The following is a 24,465-nucleotide window of genomic DNA, read 5'->3' on the forward strand; positions in this document are numbered from 1 at the left end:
CTTCAGGGCCATCCTTCCCAAGAGGCTCTGGTAGGGTTTCCAACTTTCTAATTGCACCAAACCGAATACTCTAGCCCCACCCCTTCCCCAAAGCCCTGCCCTCTGCTCACAACATTCCCCCTCCCTCGGTGGCTTGCTCTCCCCAACCCTCACTCATTTACACTGGGCTGGGGCAGGGGGTTGAGGTGCGGGAGAGGGTGCGGGCTCCAGGGTGGGGCCAGAAATGAGGGGTTGAGGGTGCAGGAGAGGGCTCCAGGCTGGGCAGGGGGTTGGGGGGCAGAGGGGTGAGGGCTCTGTCTGGGGGTGCAGGCTCTGGGGTGGGGCCAGGGATAAGGGGTTTGAGGCGTATGAGGGGGTTCTAGGCTGTGGGGTGGAGCAGAGGGGTTCACGGTGTGGGAGGGGGCTGTGGGCTGGGGCAGGAGGTTGGAGTGCCGGGGGCGGTGAGGGCTCCATCTGGGGGTGCAGGCTCTGGGGTGGGGCCAGGGAGGAGGGATTTGGGGTGCAGGAGGGTGCTCCAGGTTTGGGGGGGGCTCAGGGCTGGGGCAGAGGGTTGGGTCAGGGGCTTACCTTGGGTGGCTCCCAGTCAGCAGCACAGCAGGGCTAAGGCAGGCCCCCTGCTTGTCTTGGCTCCATGCTGCACCCCAAAAGCAGCCAGCAGGTCTGGCTCCTAGGTGGAGGCGCGGCAGGTGGGTGTGCATGCTGCTCTCACCCAGAGGCACCACCCCTGCAGTTCCCATTGGCCATGGTTCCCAGCCACTGGGAGTGCAGAGCCGGTGCTCGGGGCAGGGACAGTGTGCGGAGTCCCATGCCCCCTCCTCCTAGGAGCCAGAGCTGCTGGCTGCTTCCAGGGTGCAGCACGGAGCCAGGACAGGTAGGGACTTGCCTGCCTTAGCACCACTGACTGGACTTTTAATGGCCCAGTTGGCAGTGCTGACCGGAGCCGCCAGGGTCCCTTTTTGACCGGGTGTTCTGGTCGAAAACCGGACACCTGGTCACCCTAAGGCAGCTTATGTCAACCTAACCATGTAGCGTAGACCAGGCCACAGTCTCCTGCTGTCAAAGTGCAGACATTTCTGAAAAAAGAAAAGGAGGACTTGTGGCACCTTGGAGACTAACCAATTTATTTGAGCATAAGCTTTTGTGAGCTACAGCTCACTTCATGGGATGCATAAAGTGGAAAATACAGTGAGGAGATTTATATACACACAGACCATGAAAAAATACACATTGTAAGGAGAGTGATCACTTAAGATGCGCTATTACCAGCAGGAGAGTGGGGTGGGGGGAGAGAAAACCTTTTGAAGCGATAATCAAGGTGGGCCATTTCCAGGAGTTAACAAGAACGTCTGAGGAGGGAGGAATAAACAAGGGGAAATAGTTTTACTTAGTAGAATGACTCAACCATGTCTGAGCCGTGAAGCTGCAGGTCTCAGGTGTGTCCTAGAGGGGGTGCTGCAGGCCAGGCTGTCCTTTGGCTGCCATTGTGCTTCTAGTCACCAGGGGTGGCTGTTCCTGGGCGATGGGGCGCGCTCCTGGGAAGAGTTTAAAATCAGAACACAGCGATACACACGCCGCGCGGCTGCTCCCTTGCAGTCACGAGCGGGCTAATTACGGAGCACAGGGGGGGGTGAGGTAATCTCCTTTACTTCCCGGGCTAACTGCTGCTGGTGAGCGGGAAAGGCGTCCACGCTTACCCGGAGCTCTTCACCCGCAGCAGCAGCTGGTCGCATGAAAGATATCCCCTCACCCGCCCGGTCTCGCGCATGTCCTGGGGCTGGCCCAGCGCCAACAACGCTGCATAAGAGGGATCGTGTTACTGAGCCCGGGGGCCTTACTGCTGCCCGGGCTCGGTTCTTGTTCGGGCGGGGGCCGCCTCCCCTGAAGCGGGCGCGGGCTGCGGCAGGCTTCCCTCGCGCCCTGCCCGGCGCTCGCGGCGCGCTCCTCAAGAGCAGCGGCCGCAGCCCGGAGCCGCGGTGGCCGCGTTTCAGCAGCGGGAGAAACGCCCCCGTTCGACGACGCGGGGCACAGAGAAGCAGGCTCCCTTCTGCAAGGACGGGGCCACAGCAATGTAAGGCCCGGTTATCACCGCGCCTGCTGTACATCACTTTTACATCCTGGAGGAGCGCTGGAGAAGGGGCAGGGTTAGGTCCCTTTAAGCGTTGCATCCACAGGGGGAGGGCACCGTCTGTGTGGTTCCGGCTGCAACTACTAGGAAGCGGCTGTCTCAGTCCTCCCCTCTCTGCACCGAGCCGACTCAGGCCTCGGCCTGTGCAGCTGCTTGTGGCTTTGACGCAGCTGTGCGGACTCCTGGAGGTATGTGAGCAGCCGCTGCACAGGTGCCTTCTGATCTCCTTCCCCCTTGGTGTGGTTCTTACCTAGCTTCCTCCTTTTAGAAATCTCCTCTTTGTACTGACTGAGTGAGGCTAGTGCTGGGGAGGATGCCAGAGGGGAAGCCTGGCTTCTGGTTTCCAGGATAAATACGGGCTGGGTGGGTAGCAACGGAGTTTCCCACTGTGCCTCAGCCCAGGGGGACCACGGCTAAGGGGTCAGTTCATTCTCCCTGGCGCTCTCAGTCCTTGGCCTGTTTGCGGAGACTGCAAAGGCAGGGGACGGATGGGCAGGATGCTGGGGTTTGTTATTTGGACTCGTCCTGCTGGGAATCAGACCAGATCCTACCAGAGAGCTTTTGTGAAACAAGTTGGGAATGACTTTGGCCTAATCTGCATTAGAAAAGGTTTGCCACTACTAGAGTTACGCCAGCAAACCCTCCTCGCACAGACCTAGCTTATATTGGCCCGGAGCGTTTTTTGCCAGGCGAGTGTATGCCGCTGGCACTAATGAAATCAGCTATCCTGGTAAAGTCACTTTTTGCCAATATAACTGATTCTACACTAGGGCTTTTGGTGGAATAGAAATGTTGCAAAAAAAATTCCCACCCCTAACTGACATTGCTGTACTGACAAAAGTTTCTAGTACAGCCCTGGTCAAGGACGCATCCAACCAGGGGCTGGAACTGGACCAACACCCTAGTGCTGAGAGGCTGTGTGTCCCTTGTCTCAAGCGGTCTGGCTTCTTGAAGCTTAAGGGCCATGTCTGCAGTGAGGGTAAACTTGCATGTTTGCTTTATACCAGCAAATGTTCTGGCCTTAAGTGTCTTACTCTAGGGGCAGTTCTACACTAGGGACTTCTGCCAGCACAGCTGTTAGTCTGGAGTGTGAAGAGCTGTGATCTGACATAGCTGGGTTGGGAGAAGTCCCTAGGCTAGGGGCAGCTATGCCAGCAAAGATGTGCCTTGCCCAGTATAGCTTGTTTCGCTCATGGGGCGATTTTATTATGCCGGTAACAGCTTTGCCAGTAGAGCTACTGCCACACTAGGAGCGCTTTGCTGGTACGGTGTGCCGGTATCTCTATACCAGTAAGCTTTCCTTCTCCTCGCAAGAATATTATAGAATATTTTGTTTGCTGGTAAGTGGGGCTGAACCACTCTCTGACTTCTCAGACTGAAGATATGTCTACACTGTGGAGACTATGCCAATGTAATGATGTCAGCATAGTCCACTAGCGCAGATGCAGCCTACACCGACAGAAGGAGTTTTTCCATCAGTGTAGGAAATAGCCCAGCTTAATTGTCATGCACATTGTGTAAAGAGTTATCACTTTGGATGGGCTATCACCAGCAGGAGAGTGAATTTGTGTGGGGGGGTGGAGGGTGAGAAAACCTGGATTTGTGCTGGAAATCACTTTAGATAAGCTATTACCAGCAGGACAGTGGGGTGGGAATAGGTATTGTTTCATATTCTCTGTGTATATATAAAGCCTGCTGCAGTTTCCACGATATGCATCTGAAGAAGTGAGCTGTAGCTCACGAAAGCTTATGCTCTAATAAATTGGTTAGTCTCTAAGGTGCCACAAGTCCTCCTTTTCTTTTTGCGAATACAGACTAACATGGCTGTTACTCTGAAACCTGTAGGAACACCGCCGCCCTGAATGACATTAGCTCCATTGACAGAGGCCCTCTTCTGTCAACATAGCTGCATCTATACTGGGGGTGTTGTCGGTATAGCTATGTTGGTCAGGGTGTGGTTTTTCCAGACCCCCTGACCAGTGTAGCTATGCCAATATCACTTTTCTGCGTGGGGCCTGGGCTAAGCCTAAAAGGCCTGGGCTCCTCACGCAAGTGCAGCCTCTGCTCCGATATGCTCTTGAATGGGTGGAGAGAGCAGAAAGCCTCTTCCCAGCCCACGCATAGAGCCCAGATGAGGTGGCAGCAATGGGGGAGCAACAATGATCAGGGGATCCTGAGAGCAGAGGTAATAGAGCCTCTGAAATTAATGGAGATTACCATGCCGAGTCAGATAGTCTGGTCCCATAGCCTCTCTCTGACTGGCCAATACCAGCCTTGGCTCTGTCAATACCCCTCAATCCTTACAGGCACTACTTCCTGCTATTCTAGTTGTGGGATTTCTTCATGCAGCAGCTCTGACATTTCTCATGATCTTCAGCATCTCCAGCCATTTCGCAGAAGCAGCTGATTGAATTCAATTAAATGAGACTTCATTGGCATGGCAAGCTATTCAAGTATCCTACATTGTGTCCAGAAGTGTGATGATTTTGCCATGGCGGATAGGGTCTATGGTAGAGGAGCCCACGGTGGATGATGAATAGGGAGCTGTTTCCTTGGAGATGCTAATAAGCACTGTGTGACAGGAGTGTCTTCTGTGACAAGGTCCATGAGGGAGGTGGAACAGACTCCAGCAATCTGGCATCAGGTTCTGGAGCAACTATAGTGCTGAAGGAGAAAGGTCTGGGTCTGCCTCCCCTTGCTCACTGTTTCTAGTAGGCTGTGTTCCCCTTTTCTTCTAAGGCTCCAGGAGACAGAGAAGACGAGATGCCCTCAGTGCTGAAATGGTCTTCTCTGCCAGTGGCAGGTAGGTCTCTGTGTTGCTAACCAAGGGGAATCTACTGCTGAGATCCAGGTTTGATTCCCACTCCAGATCTTCTGTGTCTGTGGCCAGCTGGGTTAGCAGGTGCTGCAGAGCCAGGAGAGGACTGGGAGAGGGGAATTCCTTCTGTTGCTTTATCGTGAACCCCTCCCCTTCCTGGCAGTTAAGGAGCATCACTGGCATGTTGCCCTGGAAGGTGCAGTTGTGCTGATGGTGCTAGCTATCAGACAGGGCAGCTGCTACTGACCTAGAGGAGGGGGAATCCCAAAGGAAAGGCCTCTGGGGGTCAGAACTTACCAGAAAGAAACTCCAAAATAGCTCAGGAAATAACCTCTGTGATTAAAAGGAGTAAGATCCTGGGTCCAGCTCATCACTCACTGGACAGCTGGTGGAACTGGGGGAGCTGGGATGTGGGAGGAAGAGGAGGGACATGAGTGCAAGGCGGTACATGCACTGGGTGGGGCAAGGACTAGTGAGAGGCCAAGAGCTCATGGGGTGGGGGTGGCAAACAGTTTTAAAAATTGTATTAAGATGATGATTTTAAAAAGTGAACAGTACAGAGTTTAAGCATAGAAGTTTCTGGTTATCAAGGAATAACGTACAGATTATCAAGGGGTGCAAAGTTCCGTTTAAGATCGGATGGGGTAAGGAATACATAATCTGCAGTATCCCTGATTTAGGGTAAAAGGTTAACGGGTCAAAGTACAGACATTAAGATATGAGGGTATGTTGTTCATATAATGGCTATGTTCAGGTGTGGAGTATAAGCAAAGGCTGGAGTTTGCTAGGTGACTAACAGCTGGCACCTGTGTAACTCTTTACCTGTTCTGAGTGCTGAGTGATGACTCTCACAGCACCCAAACTGAGCAATGAGGCTGCAGCGTTCGGGTGATGTAATTTGCTGTTGTATGTTGTATTTCAGGCATGGTCTCGGAGATGAAGTTCCCAGTTCCTTGGGGCCACATTGCAGCCAAGGCCTGGGGATCCCCGCAAGGCCATCCCATGCTCTGCTTGCATGGCTGGCTGGACAATGCCAACACCTTCAACAGACTCATCCCATTGCTCCCTAAAGGTGGGGCAGATCAGCCTCTGGTTCGCTGTTGTGGGGAGGGAGGCTACTCTGTGACTTACTGTCTCGCCTGCCTCTCTTTCAGATTACTGTTACATGGCCATGGATTTTGGGGGCCATGGCCTGTCATCCCATCGGCCCGCAGGCTTTCCTTACCACTTCCTGGACTATGTGAGCGAGGTCCGCAGGGTGACAGCAGGTGAGCAGGCTGGGAGGACTCGCAGGGCAGGGAGCTTCGTGTTCCTGGCTCCATATCCAAAAAGGACTCCCCTTCCCCTCCCCCTTCCTGTCCCCTCCTCCCCAGGCACCCTAGCAGTGACCAGTTATCCTCTGCTTCCTCCTGGCCTCACCATGATCCATCCTCTGGATAGTCCCCTAGGCCAGACTCCTTCTTGACTTTGGCTTTAGCCAGACTGAGCCCCAGGCTCCCTCAAAGAGCACTTCATCCAGAAAGTGCACTAGGTGCAGAGGGGGGATAATGCTGCTTATCTGGGCTCCAGGTACCATGGGACCCCAGTCAGGAGCTGAGTTTTGACTGCAGCAGGAGCCAGACCCCTCAGCAACCAAGGTGCAGGCACAAGAGGGTCCCTTCTCAAGAGCTGGAGGTCCACCAGCACCCAAGAGTGGCGCTCTGCACCCGCAGCCTGGATGAAGAGCCCAGTTTCTGACACTTTCTCCAGAGTGAGAAACATGAAACCATGTGATAGAAATAAAACCCCGTAAGAGCAGCAGTTACTGACCTGCTGATGTGTCCGATGGATCTGTGTACTTACTGCCAGGCTCACTCCCTCTTACCAACCCGCCCCCAGGCTTCAACAGTTTGTGCTCTGCTCCCCGGCTCAGACCAGTGTTAGAAGAGTCTCTAAATTCTTCCTACCATACCTTTCTCTGTGGCTCATCAGTGGGTGCATGGAGTCCGTTTTTGTGTGTTACAACAGGGTCAGCCATAAACAAAAGCAGGCGTGACCAGGACTCTGCAAATCCTCCGCGCCACCTGGTCCAATTTCCTGCCTGGTAGTGGAACTGGAAAAGCAGCTGTCTGCTGCTCAGTGCCACCATCCATCTCCCCAGAGACGAAGGAGCACACACCACTTTCCTTTGAAGTGCTGCAATGCAAACCCTGTCTTGAACATGCCAGGGCACATTTCTAGGAGCAGGATGGATGGGGCTGTAACTTCCAGGCTGATTTCCACAAACCTAAAGGGCTGTTATGAAAATGCATCATGTGATTTAGGATCCTGGCATGCTGAATTATGCCATGGAATTTCACTAAGAGTAATAGTCCTTCCCCTGTACCACGGCCCCATCTGCCCTGTTCCCTATGAATACTCCACAGGAGAGCATTCAGAGGCTCGTTTTTCCTACAGTGCAGAACACAGCCAGGCTCCTTTGTCTGATTGATGGTCCCAAGGACTTGCCCCGAATGGGAACAGCTGTGGCAGCTGAGATCTGTGAGCCAAAGGGAACTGCCTGGTACCAGCTCACAGGCAGTGAGAAGCTGAGGCAGGAGGAGGTTGGTCCCTCTAAACCTGGCCTATTAATCCATCCTATTTCCTGACGAGGAAGCAAAACATCAGAAAGGCTCTCTTTAGGTCCCTGTGTGTAGAGAAGTGGTGAGTTGCAAAACATCACTGCTGCTGTATTTAATCCAGCATCACTTGCCCCATAACCTCAGCCGTGCAGAACACAATGCCATCCACAGCCTCAGAAACAACTCTGACATCATAATCAAAAAGGCTGACAAAGGAGGTGCTGTCGTCATCGTGAATAGGTCGGAATATGAACAAGAGGCTGTTAGGCAGCTCTCCAAGACCACTTTCTACAAGCCATTACCCTCTGATCCCACTGAGGGTTACCAAAAGAAACTACAGCATGTGCTCAAGAAACTCCCTGAAAAAGCACAAGAACAAACCCACACAGACACCCCTGGAAACCCGACCCGGGGTATTGTATCTGCTACCCAAAATCCATAAACCTGGAAATCCTGGACGCCCCATCATCTCAGGCATTGGCACCCTGACAGCAGGATTGTCTGGCTATGTAGACTTCCTCCTCAGGCCCTACACTACCAGCACTCCCAGCTATCTTTGAGACACCACTGACTTCCTGAGGAAACTACAATCCATCGGTGATCTTCCTGATAACAACATCCTGGCCACTATGGATGTAGAAGCCCTCTACACCAACATTCCACACAAAGATGGACTACAAGCCGTCAAGAACTGTGGCGGTTCAACGACAAGACAGAACACAGCTTTTAGCAAGCAAACGGCTCGTCTGCTAACAGGCTTCTGCCTGTCAGCTTTCCACCTTCCCCTTTATTCTTTCTCTCCCCCCGCGCATTACATTCTCCAACAGATAAAAGGACAGTCTCTACGTAAAAGAATAAATGGACACAAATCTGATGTCAAGAATTATAACATTCATAAACCAGTCGGAGAACACTTCAATCTCTCTGGTCACGCGATTACAGACATGAAAGTTGCGATATTACAACAAAAAAAACTTCAAATCCAAACTCCAGCGAGAGACTGCTGAATTGGAATTCATTTGCAAATTGGATACAATTAACTTAGGCTTGAATAGAGACTGAGAGTGGCTAAGTCATTATGCAAGGTAACCTATTTCCCCTTGTTTTTTCCTCCCCCCGCCCGACGTTCTTGTTAAACCCTGGATTTGTGCTGGAAATGGCCCACCTTGATTATCATACACATTGTAAGGAGAGTGATCACTTTAGATAAGCTATTACCAGCAGGAGAGTGGGGTGGGGGGAGGTATTTTTTCATGCTTTGTGTGTATAATAAGATCTTCTAAACTTTCCACAGTATGCATCCGATGAAGTGAGCTGTAGCTCATGAAAGCTTATGCTCAAATAAATTGGTTAGTCTAAGGTGCCACAAGTACTCCTTTTCTTCTGGCTCTGTCAATCTGTTTCTTCACTTCAGCAGGTGGGTATTGTAGTTGTAAGAATGCTTGATAGAGATCCTGTAGGTATCTGTCTCTGTCTGAGGGGTTGGAGCAAATGCGGTTGTATCGCAGAGCTTGGCTGTAGACAATGGATCGTGTGGTGTGGTCTGGATGAAAGCTGGAGGCATGTAGGTAGGAATAGCGGTCAGTAGGTTTCCGGCATAGGGTGGTGTTTATGTGACCATTGCCTATTAGCACCTTAGTGTCCAGGAAATGGATCTCTTGTGTGGACTGGTCCAGGCTGAGGTTGATGGTTGGATGGAAATTGTTGAAATCATGGTGGAATTCCTCAAGGGCTTCTTTTCCATGGGTCCAGATGATGAAGATGTCATCAGTGTAGCGCAAGTAGAGTAGGGGCATTAGGGGACGAGAGCTGAGGAAGCATTGTTCTAAGTCAGCCATAAAAATGTTGGTATACTGTGGGGCCATGCGGGTACCCATAGCAGTGCCGCTGATTTGAAGGTATACATTGTCTCCAAATGTGAAATAGTTACGGGTGAGGACAAAATCATAAAGTTTAGCCACCAGGTTAGCCGTGACATTATCGGGGATAGTCTAGAGCCAGAAGAGTACCCAGAAGTCGCAACAAAGAAAATGTTTGTTTGTTCGCCCCTCTGCCATGTACATTGGTCGAACTGGACAGTCTCTACGTAAAAGAATAAATGGACACAAATCAGACGTCAAGAATTATAACATTCAAAAACCAGTTGGAGAACACTTCAATCTCTCTGGTCACTCGATTACAGACCTAAAAGTGGCAATACTTCAACAAAAAAACTTCAAAAACAGACTCCAACGAGAGACTGCTGAATTGGAATTCATTTGCAAACTGGATACAATTAACTTAGGCTTGAATAGAGACTGGGAGTGGATGGGTCATTACATAAAGTAAAACTATTTCCCCATGTTTATCCACCCCCACCCCGCACTGTTCCTCAGAGGTTCTTGTCAACTGCTGGAAAGGCCCACCTTGATTATCACTACAAAAGGATTCCCCTCCCCCCACTCTCCTGCTGGTAATAGCTCACCTTAAGTGATCACTCTGGTTACAGTGTGTATGTAACACCCATTGTTTCATGTTCTCTATGTATATAAATCTCCCCACTGTATTTTCCACTGAATGCAGCCGATGAAGTGAGCTGTAGCTCATGAAAGCTTATACTCAAATAAATTTGTTAGTCTCTAAGGTGCCAAAAGTACTCCTTTTCTTTTTGCGAATACAGACTAACAGGGCTGCTACTCTGAAACCAATGTTTTATCTTTTTAGCCTTGAAGTGGAGTCGATTTACTCTGATGGGCCACAGTTTGGGTAAGTGACTCTTGTGCCAATGGCAGTTTGACACCAGCAAACATTGGTGAATGATTAACTTGCATCACTTTCTTTTGGGAGAGAATAGACTGCAGTATTTTCTCTTAAAATGCCGAGCACCCCCCCCACTTGATGCAATTATGTGGCAAACACCCCATTCGAATTACACACGATCATCTAAGCACTCCTTTAAAAAGAACTAAATGACTAAAAAGAACTCTAGGCCTCTTGAGTACAAGAAAAACAGTCAAAATGCAAAGTGGGTTTTGATCAACACAGTGCTGTCTTCCTGAGTTGGCAGAGAGCCTGAAACAACGGCTCTGTGAGGTGTAACCTCCTGGAACCCTCTTATTGATCTCATCAGGATGTTAACTTTAAATCCTAAGGATGACACTTTACATATCACTAACTCTTTAGTTGCTCATCACTTTGGGCTTGTCTACACTGACACTTGACTGTGCTGCAACTTTCTCGCTCAGGGCTGTGAAAAAACACCACCCTGAGCGCAGCAAGTTTCAGCGCTGTACAGCGCCGGTGTAGACAGTGCCCCAGCGCTGGGAGCTGCGCCTTCCATGGAGGTTGGTTTTTTTTTTTCGAGCTCTCTCCCGGCGCTCTGCTGCGACCATACAAGGCACATTAAAGTGCTGCTGCGTTGCCAGTGTAGACTAGCCCTTTGTCAGATGGGATGGGAAATGGGGTGGGTATGAAGTTCATGGGGGAACTGAGACATGCTGCAGGAAAGGAACGGCTCCTTCTTCTCCCTCCTTCTCATTTTTCCTCTGGAGAAAGAAGGGGAGATACAAAGGGAAGGAGAACAGGAAAGGGAAGGAACACGAAGGAAGCATGGAGGCATAAAGGTGACAGTATTCTCCCCCTGAGTGATGCTGAACGTAACTAACAGGACTTCCTGATATCCTCACTGTTATGACATACAGTCCATATTCTATCCTTGATTGCCATCGGTGGGAGAAATGCTGTGAATTGAGGGGATCAAGTATCCCATAACTTATCCCTCAGGCCACGGACCATAATTAAAAATGTTCCTCTCCCCAGTGGGTTTGACACCCCAGATCTGATCTATCCCTTCTGTGACCACATCTCCCTGGTCCCAAAGCACTGTACCATTTTTGCTGGCAGCTCCCCACTAGCCCGGGCTTCCCGCTGAGGCAGACTGGGTGTGGTGTCTGAAGGGAACTCCCCCACAGCCAGTATCCCTGCCCTACTTCCTACAGTGCCCCCTGCTGGGAGACTCACTGACCTGTGGCTTGGGATTCAAACCTCAGGTGAGATTGTTGCCTCCTTGTCAAGTGAGCGCTTCTAGGCCACCCCACCAAATCTCCCAGGCACCCTCCTGGTAGCTGTCACTCTGGGGAAGGGTGTTGCCCTGTATTGTCTTTACTGTATATAAGCCAAGTGTGGTCCTCTCTCTCACAGGTGGAAGTGTCGCAGGAATGGTGAGTACAGCAGCCTTTATTCATGGGGTTGACTCAGCTGGAAGGGTGATGACTCCTATAGGCTGGGGGAATTAAGGGGCAGCCTGCATGGGACAGAAACAAATTTGTGTCAAAGATGAGAGGAAGCCCCTCCCGATACAGGACACTTAAGAGAATTGTGTACATTCTGGGCCAGCTAAGAACGTGACCCTTCTCTCTTCCTCCTTCTCACAATATTTCTGACTCTTTCCAGTTCTCCTGCATTTTCCCTGAGATGGTAGATAAGCTGATCCTGGTGGAATCTTATGGCTTCTTCCCAGCTCCTCAGGTTAGATTTTTCCCTTTGGCAGACACAGAAGAGAGAAACGACACGGTAAAGCAAACCCCCTCAGAAGGCTCATTCCTTGTACTGCCACTGGGGGAGCATGTTTCTCAGTGGTCTTCCCTTCAGGAGGTCATGGGCCCATTTCCGATTGCAGCGGGTAAAGGAACAAGAGGTTGAGAGATGTAAGACAACTAGAAGAGTTCCCATCTTTTCCCCAGGCACAGTGCTGGTCAGAACAGATCTAAATGAACAATAAATGTCTGGAGCCGCCTGGGGCTTCAGGAGTTCATAGTGAAAAAACAATGCTCTTGTTTGTTATTCGTAATCATGTTCCTTAGAGTAGTACCTAAGGGCTAACCAGAAATGGGGCCCCATTGTGCTAGGCCCTGGACAAACACAGTAGCAGACTGTCCCAGGGCTGGATGGCTCAGGGAACTGATGATGGGGCATGAAGACTTTCATTTCTAGTTCAGTGGTTCCAATCTGATCAGATTCAGTATTGCCAACCCCAAATGTTCAAAAATCACAAGTCACCAAAAACCATGAGGTTGGCTTTAGAATCATGGGATGATGTAAAATAATAGATTTGGTGTTTTTTATTTGCCTTTTGCTTTCTGAGTTTTTAGGCTGCACTGGGTGTGTGTGTGTGTGTGTGTGTGTGTGTGTGTGTGTGTGTCACATTTTGAAGCTTTCTCCACAACCACAAGGGCTAGAAACTTTTCTTTAAGAACAAAGACTGAAATCTTCACATAGCCACTTGGCTCCAGGAGCTGGGGCTTTAAGGAAAACAAGAATTATCACAAGACTCTTGACAAAACCGTGAGAGTTGGCAACACTTTTGAAACATAGCCTCTCTCCGGGTATGTCTATAGTACAGAGCCTATGTCAGCACAGCCACTTAGTGTAGGCGTAGCATACGCCAATGGGAGTTTGTCTTTCAGAGTAGGAACACCAGCTCCCTGACAACATTAGCCATGTTGACAGAAGCCCTCTTCTATCGACATAGTTATGTCCACACTGGGAGGTTTGTTGGCATAGCTATGCTAATCAGGGGTATCATTTTTTTCACACTCTAACTGATGTAGCTTTGCCAACATCACTTTTAAGTGAAGACCAAGCCTCTGCGCACACAATCCCTTGCATGCTCAAATTTCACAGTCAGTTGTGCCAGGGCAGAATTTACTTGTTCCAAACCCATCTGGACACAACAGTGAAGTGCAGGTTAATCGCAAATGGGCTCTGAAGGTGTAAATTCTCCACTTGTCTATACATGCACGAAGTTGTACAGATGGGGACCATTCTGAGGCCCTTTGACAATGTCACCTTAGGGCCATTCCTTTCACATAGGTCACCAAAATAGTCATTGGAAAGGATTTGGTGGATCTCATTCCAGTTCCTAGTGGGACAGGCATTCACCTCACACCAATGACCATCACCACTAATTGGCTCTCTTGCTGGCAGGGTTAGGACAAAGGCCCAGGATTAGGGAGGGAAAGGACGTTGAACTCTCCTCTTCCCTCTAGAGATGAGCCATCCAAGTCAGAGGTGAGATACTAAAGAATTCATAGTATTTTGTTCGTAAGAGGAGTAGTGTCCTTGGCAATAATTTGTCCTTCCCTGATCACCACTTCCACTGCTGTATAGTGCTGCCATTCACTCCACCCCAGCATCCATGGTTGTTCAGATGAGCTGTATGTAGTTGGTAAAGTGCTTTGAGATCTTTCAGGGTGAAAGGTGCTATAGAAACATAAAATCACTTCTGTTGCCCCCATCTCTGATTTCTAGGAAAGTGGTACATGGTTGGACTCTAAGAGGAAGGTGATTGAAAGTCTCCTGAGTCTGGAGGAGAACAAGCCCCAGCCCCCTAAAGTACGCAGTCCCCAAGAAGCGCTGCAGAGGTGGGTGTCCCCCCCCCCGCCCCATCTTTGGTCTCTGTTGGAGATGGTGCCACCTCTGCTCTCACAGAGCTCTTGCAGTAGGTGGGTGTTCTCCTGGACAGAATTCTTGGGGGCCAGAACCATGAGATGCAGCTGACCCCTTTGTACTTTCCCCTCCCTTCAAAATCCATAATTCATTTTCTTCCAGAATCTGAGCAGGGGCTTGTACCCCACTGCCAGCCTCCTGCTTCCTGTGGGACTGGAATATGTTGGCTAATGTGCAAGAGCTGAACTACTGTCACTTGTCCTAGTTAGGTTTCAGAGTAGCAGCCGTGTTAGTCTGTATTCGCAAAAAGAAAAGGGGGACTTGTGGCACCTTAGAGACTAACCAGTTTATTTGAGCATAAGCTTTCGTGAGCTACAGCTCACTTCATCGGATGCTCACGAAAGCTTATGCTCAAATAAACTGGTTAGTCTTTAAGGTGCCACAAGTACTCCTTTTCTTCTTCCTAGTTAGGTTGTTTGCCTCCCACCTCGTCTCTCTCTATCATCCTCTCTGTTGATGCCTTCCACCCCCTACTTCTCCAACAGCACATGCTGTGTCTTCCCCAGGCTATTACAAGCCAACAGTCACCTGACAGAGGAGAGTGGGAGGATCTTACTGCAGCGAGGAGCGACTGAGGTGCTGGGAGGTGAGATGCCTCAGCTGCTCAGGGAAGTGATGGCCAGCTGGCTACAGAGCCATGCTGCCTTTGGGCTTAAAGGCATGGGGAGTGCCATCTGCTCCCTGGCCTACGCCCAAGGCCTGGGGTAGCCTGGGTGTGAAGAGCCCCTGAGGTTTGAAAGAGTGACTACATTTGGAGGGTGGAGCTTCCTGTACCTGACAACTGAGGTCCAAGCCCACCTTTCCCTTCAGGCCATGGAGCTTGATTCATTTAACACTTGAGAAAAAAGAAGAAACCTCCAATCCATCGTTCCTCCCCTTCCCCCTAGATATGATCCTGGGTAGCTAAAAAGCAGAGGGGGAGCTGGAACCCCGTGTGAATTCCTACCCTATGGGGTGTAAATAACACTCTCTCCTTTCTTCCCAGGCCTGGTGTATAACAGAGACATGAGAGTCCTTAAGGTGAGTGCTGACGTTCTCTCTTGCCCCTTACTCTGACGGGGCCCTTTGCTGAGAGGGAAAAGACCTTCCCGTTTTAGGTCACATTGCATCTGGGTTCCATTTACCACCACCCTAAACCCCAAGCCATAGGTGCTGGAACTAGGGGTATGGTTTCTATTATATCCAGGGTTTACAGTTTGATTCAATGGCTCTCAGCACCCCCACTATACAAATTGTTCCAGCACCCCTGCCCCAGGCTTGTTCAGTGCTTTCCCCCCAGTTTTAAGTTATATAAGTGGCAAAGTTTCCTTGGAGAGACTGGCTTGTACAGCCTGCGCCACTGTCTGTGTCATAGAATCATAGAATATCAGGGTTGGAAGGGACCTCAGGAGGTCATCTAGTCCAACCCCCTGCTCAAAGCAGGACCGATTCCCAATTAAATCATCCCAGCCAGGGCTTTGTCAAGCCTGACCTTAAAAACTTCTAAGGAAGGAGATTCCACCACCTCCCTAGGTAACGCATTCCAGTGTTTCACCACCCTCCTAGTGAAAAAGTTTTTCCTAATATCCATCCTAAATCTCCCCCACTGCAACTTGAGAATAGTCTAGATCCAGCCACATCTTCCCTGCATTTTTAGTCACACTAGCTAGATTAAAGTTAGTGTGCATGTCAGTATGTGCCCTGCAATCTAGACCCACACTGCAAAACCCTGTTGCACTGATGGTAAGCCCCACCCAGGCCCCAGCATAGCCAATAGGGTGTAGTGTCAAATGTCAGATTCCCTGCCAACCGGGGAGTGCATTGCCCCCCAACCCCGCCCCCCTGGAATTTACTGATGGCTGTGTCTCCATTTGTCTTTGCATCTGCAGCACAATCTAGACCCCCTGACTCTGGAGCAATTTGTGAGCTTCTTGAGAAAAATCCAGGCCAGTGTCCTAATGATCATGTGAGTGAAGCACAAGCATAATCAATACCTACCATCGGCCCCTTTCCATTTGCCGACGCCCAGGGTGCGTGTGCACTTCAGGGAAGGTGTGAATAAAAACCCTTTCCATGTGTGGATAGTAGAGTTAAGGATTTAATACTGATAGGAATTAAATAAGCTTGGTGTATAACAGCTCCATGACACCCTGCCAAACACAAACAAAGCTAGCCCCCTGCTCAGCTGCTTTTGACAGGGCGGTAGTCTCACTTCCTGGAGCAAGCCTCATTCCCCTTCCATGGGTTCCTTCACCTACTCCACGGCAGGTGTGTGTTCACCTACAGAAAAGTGCATGGACACCAGTTCTCTCTTGCTTGCTGATCCCTCATAATTAAGGCTACGTTTTAGTCATGGGTATTTTTAGTAAAAGTCATGGACAGTCACAGGGAGTAAACAAAAATTCACAGGCCGTGACCTGTCCATAACTTTTACTATATACCGCTAACTAAAACTTGGGCCAGGGGCCCGTGGGGGCTCTGGGGGAAGGGGGGTCCGGGGCACTGCTGGGGGTGGTGGCCCAGGACCCCCACTGGGTGGGGTGGGGGTGGGGGGGCACGGCAGGCAGTGGCACACAGTCCAGGGCCCCTACTGGGGGCGGGTTGGCTGGGCTCACAGGCTCCCTACCTGGCTCCCCATGTCCCTGCAGTTTCTAGGCGGTGGAGGGGCCAGGGGGCTCTGTGCACTGCTCCCACCACAAGTGCCGGCTACGCAGCTCCCATTGGCTGGGAACAGCAGCCAATGGGAGTTGCGGGGGCAGGGTCTGCGGGCACGGGCAGAGCCCCCTGGCCCCTCTGGCTAGGAGCTGCAGGGCCATGCCAGCGGGAGCTGGGGAGCCTCCGACCCTGAGGTAAGCACCCCCCACTTCCCAACCCCCTGCCCCTAGTCTGGAGCCCCCTCCCACACACCCAAACTGCTGCTGGCCCAGAGGCTGCCTGGCTCAGGCAGCCCCTGAACCAGCACCAGCTGCTGCAGAAATCACGAAAGTGATGGAGTCCGTGACCTCCATGACAGACTTACAGCCTTACTCATTACTAACAGGAAGAAGCTGAGTCAAGGAGCCCTTCACAACTGGCTAGCACTGCTGGACACTCAGGGAGGGAGAGTTTCTAGACTGTCAGAGAGAACCCCCAGTGTAGTATTCATGCTTCTTCTGATCATCTACCCCACGGGAAGCCTGCACTTCCCAACCCATGCAAGGGGCTGCCACCATCACTCCTGTTAAAGGTGGATTTTCTTATCCTTTGTCCCAAGGCTCAGGCTTTCTTCCCCTTCTGCAGGATTCTCCCCACTTTCTTGGAGACTCCTGCTCACTGGGTCTTTCAAAGCTTGTATTGTGCACTTGTGTGCACAGGCTCCCAAGGGGTCACTAATGTGGGCCCTATGCTGTAACCTTTGTTACCCTGCTCAGAAATGGGAGCGAGAGAGAGAAATACTTGTAGTGGAAAGACCCATTGTATAACATTGCTCAATTCCTGTGGTGTGTATGTTTCACTCCCACCTGCTGCTCTCTGCTGCCAGCTTGCTCCTCCTCTCAATCCAACCCAACCCAACTCCCAGTTCACCCTGGCACCGCATGAGTGGGCTGGAATAACAGTGGGAGAAGCCTGATTTATAAAAGAGCAGGTGTGTGTGTGTGTGTGTGTGTGTGTGTGAAATGACCAAAGATTCTAAAATGGCTGAGTAGGAGAGCTGCTTTCTGGAGTCTGCCTTTAACAAGAAAAATAAGCACACAGCTCTCATCCAGTCTGGATTGCATGCATCCTAGAGCATTGTGGCAATGAACTATCAACTTTACTCTAGGCACTACCGTAATACAAATAATATTTTCAAAATAGTAGGGGAAAGTTTGTTTCTCTCTTTTCTTATCCTTCTACGGGGATCTCTTTCATAAGGGGAGGAGGCACTAAACACGGCAATGCAGACACAAAGTGCGGGTAATAAAGTTAAATAACACTATTGGGCCCTACGCTAATAGCAATAAGCCACCCTCAGGTGTGTATGAAAGAAGGGTGTCAGTACATTTCTCAGGTTTAGGTGACACACACAGACATCTGAGGCTGGTGCAATAACCTGCTAGGGTGCCCCCCGTGATGCCTTATTGCTGTGATCAATGGCAATGTCTCACAAGGGAAGCTTTCGGAGAGGAGCTGGTGTTAAACTCAGAACAGGTGGCAGACAGCACACTGAAGACCTAGCACTGCTCCCCTTGAAGTGTATGACAGAGATATTCATGTCACTGGGAGCCCAACTGGGCCCTAAGTATATAGATTATACTGTACCAACTAATAGTGAGGGAGGATGAGGCAACCCAAGAAGGAGACACTAAGGAGTTAGCTCGGAAGTGGATCTCCTTATAATAATACCTACCTCTTTTATAAAGCACTCATCATCAGTAGATCTTAAATGCTTTACAAAGGAACTTAATATCATAATATCAAGAAACCTGAGAAGGTCTTTAAAACTCTGCCTTTAGCTACTTCTCATTGCCTAATTCTCTCTCCACCAGTGAGGCTAGCCTGGCTTACCCGTATCTCCACTCCTCCCAGGGTTGGAAAACCCATCCCCAAAACTAATCTAAAACTATTACCACTGCCTCCCTCAAAGCTCTCAATTGCCCGCTTTTATCACAGCTCCTCTAAGAAGAGGCAGCTGGGCATAAATTGATGATAATTTAAACAAGGCAAAACAAGTAAATTATAAACATTATATTCCCCTGCTCACTTCTGTATGTTGCTCCTCTTCTTAAAGGACAAGATCTGCAGGGCTGATGTCATGTCCACTTAACCTGTCTCTCATCCGATTGGGACCTCAGAGCACCTCTATAAAATAAAACCCCACTAGAAGTTGAGGGGGGAAATGGAGGAGGAGAAACTAACTGCAGAGCTGGCTTAGCCTCCTTCTGTTACAGAAATAGAACCCTGGGCACTTTTACCTCAGGAGAACATGTTCTTAAGTGTCTAGCTGTTTCTTCTGGATCCAGTAGAAACCAAGAACATTCTGGAGACATCTTGAAAATGTGGGGCGGGAGAGGACTTGTAATCTCACATTGCACCACCTTGTGGAAGAAATGCAGTGTTACAGCCTCCCATAATCGTTAAAACTGGGAAACTGTGAAAAACTGGACTTGTTTGTGGGGTTTGTTTTGTTCTCTCTAATTTGTCTGTGTTTGCATTTCCTGACTGGCTGCTCTTGTAGCCCCTTGTGCCCTACTGGCCAGAGGAGGCTAATGCCGGGGATTGTTTAATGGATAAAACCAAACATGCACATGCACAAAGGGGGAGGAGGGGAAGCCACCAGGGAGAGATGGAAGGGCTGCTTGGGTGAAAGCACCAATTAAGCTGGGTTTCAGACCCTAAGCAAAGCTGTCCTGGCCTTGGCTCTCCTAAGAACTTGACCTTCACATAACTGAGCCCTGGGAAGGGTAATTTCCTGAGCTTATGCACCATGATCAATCCACTCTTTCAGCAGGGGCTTTGATAGATAATGGACCCCTGAGTTTGGTCCTTCCTCTTCTCACTCAACTAAGTGAGTCTAACCCTTGGTGTCCACAACACAGTCATATAGTCCAGTCCCAGCCTACACATATGTGACTCTGGAAAGCAAGATGAGCTGGTTCAGTTTCTCTGACTGTGTCTGGTCTCTGTGATTCGCATCTCAGGGAAGGAGAGCAGCTAAGATCTGTGGAGATGTGGCCCAAGACACACTGTGTGTTACATGGAACTTTGTGATTGTTTTCTAGAGCACAGGATGGAATATTTAATCCTGAAGCTGAAAACATGAGCCGGTACTTTGTGAAGCCCCTGCAGGAAGCATTCCAGTCAAACCTGAAGGTGAGAGCAAGCACCAGCCAGACATGCCCAGTCACTGTGGGTTTGTGCACACAGGGAAATAGCATTCTGGAGTCGGACACTCTTATTCCAAAATAAGCATCCACCTTGGGAGTTCTACTGGACTAGCTTTAGTGCCTTAAGCTCACACCCTTCATCGTTCTGGTTGTCTCCTTTATTTGAAGCATTAGGCTGCCCCACTTAGCAACTGCGAGGCCAAGTCCTTCTCCACTTCCAGTTATTCCCACCCTCACCAGCAGCCTGATGCCTCAAATGAAGGAGATCCCCTGCCCCCTCAGAGGGTGCGTCGGACAATCTGCCACCCTAGGCACTACATCAGTGCTCCACCTACCCCATGGTTACAGTTCCTTAACATAGGCAGAGCCAGGTTTGTACCATTTTTGATGAGGCTAAGCCCACAGCAGGGAACTTGTGAGGGGGGCAAGGGGGAAGCCCCCATTTAGGCACAAAAATTGAAAATAAGGGCACAAGGTAAAGTCTCGTCTACATGCATTGGATCAACCTCTGGGGCTAAGCCTGCCTATAGCCCTGGCCTGGGTGGGTGGATGAGTAAGTGACCCCAGCCCAGGGTCTGATATAAAGATGTGTAGGACCTAAAGGACTCTTTTGGAACAGCACCCACATTTCAAAGGGGACACCCCATGCAGAGACAGGAGTGACTCCCTGCAACTTCCTGACTGACCCCCCCCCCCCTTTCAGGGCCACGGTGCAACACGTAAAGCAGTGTGCTCCTCCATAAATAGGCTGCCCTGGAAGGATCCAGCACTGGGATTCCCCCATCCTGAGGAACCAGCAGCCCTGCGTTAGGGATCTAGCTGAGAGCACCGTGTGCTGGGACTCGTGGCATAGGGGTCCATCCATCCGCCCTCCCCCAAGCAAACCCTTCTGGGTGTCAATCCAAAGGGAACCCTACGTTTCAGGGGGAGTTGCACCAGGCCAGTGGGGACTCCCAACATGAAGGCACGGGGCATGGGGGTATGCAGTACATGGGTGGAACAATGTATCATTGCTGTGTACTGTATTGTTTGTTTAAAACTTATACTGTGTGTGTATAGATATATATATTTCCCTGGAACCTAGCCCCCCCCCCCTTACATTAATTCTTATGGGGAAATTGGATTCACTTATCATTTCGCTTAAAGTAGCATTTTTCAGGAACATAACTATAACGTTAAGTGAGAAGTTACTGTAGGTTAGTATTTGTATGGGAGAGCTGCATAGACCAAACAATGGTGGGGGATAATAAAGGGAGACTGGAGTCTGGATGAGTGGGACTGGGAGGCCAGGACCTGGGCATCTGTGAAGACAGATTCCCAGGGTTCCCAGATTCCCAGGGTTGTGAGTTCAATCCTTGCGGGGGCCATTTAGGGATCTGGGCCAAAAATTGGGGATTGGTCCTGCTTTGAGCAGGGGGTTGGACTAGATGACCTCCTGATGTCCCTTCCAACCCTAACCTTCTATGATTCTATGAAGACCAGGATAGAGAGGAGACAAATGGGGTATGGAGGGTGGGGTAGGAAAACAGGGTCAGGGAGCAGCTCCTGGGGCAGGTGGGGAGAGTAGGAGGACATGGTGAGGTGGGGCAAACCTCAGCGGGTAAGGAGGACTGGGGAAAGGGACAGACCCCAGGGGATCAAGGGCTTGGAAATTGGAAGGAAGTTCGGGGAGCGAAGCCCTGACCATCCTGGACCCTTTGAGGGAGCCCCCCAGTCTGAAGCCCCTACTTCACCCTCCCAGCTGGCAATCCTGAGGCCCTTGAGTGATGGATCCAACCTGCTTCCCAGATGAGCCACCGTGCCCTTTCAGCAGCCAGCAGGTGAGAGTTCAGCTGCTGGCATGAAGCAGAGTGGGACCCAGGGGTCAGCCAGGCCAGGCTGCAGCTTGCTCCAGCCCAGCCAGGTTTTAAAAGTGTCTCAGGGCAAGCTCTTCGGCCTCTGTCTCCAGTGCTTATGGAGGCAGATGAGCTGGGATAGATAGGGGGCAGAATGCCAGGTGGAAGATGGGCTAGCTACATAGGACGGAGATCAGGGACAGGAAGGCTAGGATGGTGGGGGGGTTAGGATATGGGAAAATGGGGGCAGGATCCCAGGCGGGCAGGGGTATCTGGGGTTGGAGTAGACACCAAGGATAGAGAGGAACAGGATACTAGGACAGGAGGGGCAGGCAGGGGGTGCCACATACCTGTCACTGGGGGCCCCCTCATTCTTTGGCTCATCCAGGGACAGGCCACCAGGGGCTAAGATGAGCCCTCCAGCTACATGGTCCGTGGCTCATGTGCTAATGTGCCCAGGGTGCTGCTGACATGCATTAACAGTTTGTTAATGTGCTTTGATCTTTGCTTTGAAACCAGACAAGATCAAAGTGCTTTAAGGAACCAGTAATGGATGCAGGATCCACAGACAGCCCACACCGCAGCAGTTAGTGTGGGGCAGATTACACCCCAGCATGCGGTGAATCTGCTGCCCTAAGCAGCTGCCTCAGTTGCCTGCCCCTACTGCAGCCTCTGTCCCCATGTTTAGTACCGCTCATTGCAGAAGCCATCTCCCTGTCCAACTCAGTTGATCATTTGACAACCTTGCAGAATGAGATGATTATGCTTATTTTAATTTGCATGTCCACAGCATCTGCTAATGAAGTTATCCCTTTCTTCAAGAAAAGCATTTAGCCTCAGCATTTAGCTTGATGATCTCCACGCAGTCTGTAGAACTCACTGCAACAGGAAAAGTATTTCCTCCAGTTCACGTCTCCGTGTTCTCTCTCTGCCTCTCTCTAGCACTTTCAGTTAGCCAAGGTGACTGGTAATCATTTTGTCCACCTGAATGACCCTGAAGTAGTGGCTGGGCTCATCAACATCTTCCTAAAGAGGGAACAGAACTCCAAAGCCAGGCTGTAGCCTGGATTCCTGCATCAGGGCTTGGCTCCCAGCTTCCTAGGGCAGACAGCAGCAGTGACAAGAGGACAAGGAGCTTAATAGTCTTGCATGCAAGATGAGACAACACCACACCGTTACCTGGCTGGACCCTAAAGCTTTCCTCATTATATGGTTTTCATCCTTTTGAGCCCAGTGGCTTGGAATGGCAAAAGAACCTGTCTAAGCAAACAGGCGCTGAGGACTCTTCTCAAAGAAGAGTGGCGCAAATTGTTTTGTGTTCAAAAGGAGATGGGGAGGAGTCCCTCCTCATGCCTCCACTTCACAGGTTACAGCAGCAGCTTCTGGATTTAAGGTCCGCTTTCCTGTTAAACCTGGTGCAGTCTGATCAGCAGGAAGCAAACCCCCTTGCTTTGTTCTGATGATGTGCTGCCTTGGAAAGGACTGGGAGGGGTAAACCAGGCACTTCAGGCACCACTACTGACAGCTTATGATATACATAAACACTATATCTATACACAAGTGAGTTCTTTGATATTGTATGACATTCCACCTCTCTTCACCCTGTAACTGCCTCCTACAACAATTCTGCATCGCTCTTATTTCATTGAGCATTTTAGCCAGGACTGACATGAATTTATTCTGGCACCAGCTGCAGTCTCAGCTGCTGGGTGCACAATGCAGGTTCTGCTCCTTAGCAAGTTACAAGAGATACGGGGGGGGGGGTTGGAGGAAAGAATACCAAGACTAATTGAGTTCCATGAATCAATGTTCATGCAGAGCCAAGACACCAGAGCACTTCTTGCACTGGGAAAGGCTGCTGCAGCTTGCCCTTTCCCAGAAGGCAGGTGTCAGGGGCATCTGAGGAGAGTACAGCATTTGAGCAAAAAGCCACGATCTGGTATTACGATGGGAGTAAAGGGTGGCATTGTTTGAGGGAGACAGACAACCCTGTAGGAATACACAGAGTTAAGCTATGAGCAGCAGCCATTGTGATGCATTTTCTAGCATCTACTCAAAGCTGAGCTATCCATTAGCTTGTAAATGACCCCAGAGGTGATCAAAAGAGGTCACACTCTTCCCATGCACTAACCAAGCAATAGCCTAATTGTAATAAAGGGGGCCACTTCTCCAAAAGAGACCTGGACTGTTAAAACAGATTCACTCTTATTTGAAAGAAAGGGTATGAGGGGCTTGTAGGGGGAGAATCATGGGCCTGCAGGGGTTCCCTCCCCCAGACAAAGCTCTACAGCGAGGCCTCCTCAAGCACCAGCCCTTTGGTCAGAAACACGAGATGCTTTGACACTGTTTTCTTGTGAATTTACTGAAACAGAGGAAAAGCCAGAGTAGCTCAGTACCCTAAAGGCAACAAGCAGGAGGCCCATGGGGGACTCTAGTGCTCCACATCCCTGACAGCAGGGAGGGAAGCAGGAGCACCTGCCCTGTGAGCCTGTAAGCACCAGCACAGTGCTCACACCCAGCTGTTTCTGAAAAACTGCCACAGGGCAAGGCCTAAGGGGGACAGGAGCATTTCCCCCTGCAACCACCAGCCCTCACGTCCCCTCCCCCGACTTTCCAAACAAGAGCAGTTTCTGTGAAAGAGCAACTCTGCCCAAACCCTGAGTCACAAGTGCCCATCTCAGTGAGAGAGGGGGAGGAGCCTCACCATGGCAGGCAATACACTAGCTTGGCCTCCCGCCCTGTCATCCACTCAAGCAGGCATGTGGAGAGCTGCGAG

General features: G+C 50.4%; 1 protein-coding gene and 1 long non-coding RNA gene across 4 annotated transcripts; one reads left to right on the forward strand and one right to left on the reverse strand.

Moving 5' to 3' along the window:
• Nucleotides 1-1,104: 1,104 nt before the first annotated feature.
• LOC140904915 (uncharacterized) lies at nt 1,105-2,350 on the reverse strand. Its single transcript, XR_012156679.1, has 2 exons — nt 1,695-2,350; nt 1,105-1,532 (listed from the first exon to the last, which is right to left on the reverse strand). It is a non-coding gene; the product is annotated as an uncharacterized LOC140904915 (long non-coding RNA).
• Nucleotides 1,619-22,917, forward strand: SERHL2 (serine hydrolase like 2). Of its 3 annotated transcripts, XM_073327273.1 has the most exons (13): nt 1,622-2,313; nt 4,865-4,928; nt 5,866-6,015; nt 6,098-6,211; nt 10,247-10,288; nt 11,723-11,742; nt 11,975-12,049; nt 13,832-13,944; nt 14,536-14,615; nt 15,015-15,049; nt 15,898-15,974; nt 19,750-19,840; nt 22,632-22,917. In XM_073327273.1, the coding sequence occupies exons 1-13, from the start codon at nt 1,729-1,731 to the stop codon at nt 22,749-22,751; spliced, it is 1,566 nt and encodes a 521-aa protein (XP_073183374.1). In that variant the 5' UTR covers nt 1,622-1,728; the 3' UTR covers nt 22,752-22,917. The 3 variants fall into 3 exon arrangements, with proteins under 3 accessions (XP_078707226.1, XP_073183377.1, XP_073183374.1); XM_078851100.1 differs by lacking the exon at nt 5,866-6,015 and having other exon boundaries at nt 1,619-2,313; XM_073327276.2 differs by lacking the exon at nt 11,975-12,049 and having other exon boundaries at nt 1,621-2,313.
• Nucleotides 22,918-24,465: the final 1,548 nt, after the last annotated feature.

This window comes from Lepidochelys kempii, chromosome 1, assembly GCF_965140285.1.
Source record: "Lepidochelys kempii isolate rLepKem1 chromosome 1, rLepKem1.hap1, whole genome shotgun sequence".
Classification (NCBI taxonomy): Eukaryota; Metazoa; Chordata; order Testudines; family Cheloniidae; genus Lepidochelys; species Lepidochelys kempii.

Coding starts and splice junctions, on each gene's coding strand:
- SERHL2 (XM_073327273.1), top strand. CDS start 1,729: ATGAAAGATATCCCCTCACCCGCCCGGTCTCGCGCATGTCCTGGGGCT. Junction 10,289..11,722: donor TCTGATGGGCCACAGTTTGG/GTAAGTGACTCT, acceptor TCTCTCTCACAG/GTGGAAGTGTCGCAGGAATG. Junction 14,616..15,014: donor AGCGACTGAGGTGCTGGGAG/GTGAGATGCCTC, acceptor CTTTCTTCCCAG/GCCTGGTGTATAACAGAGAC.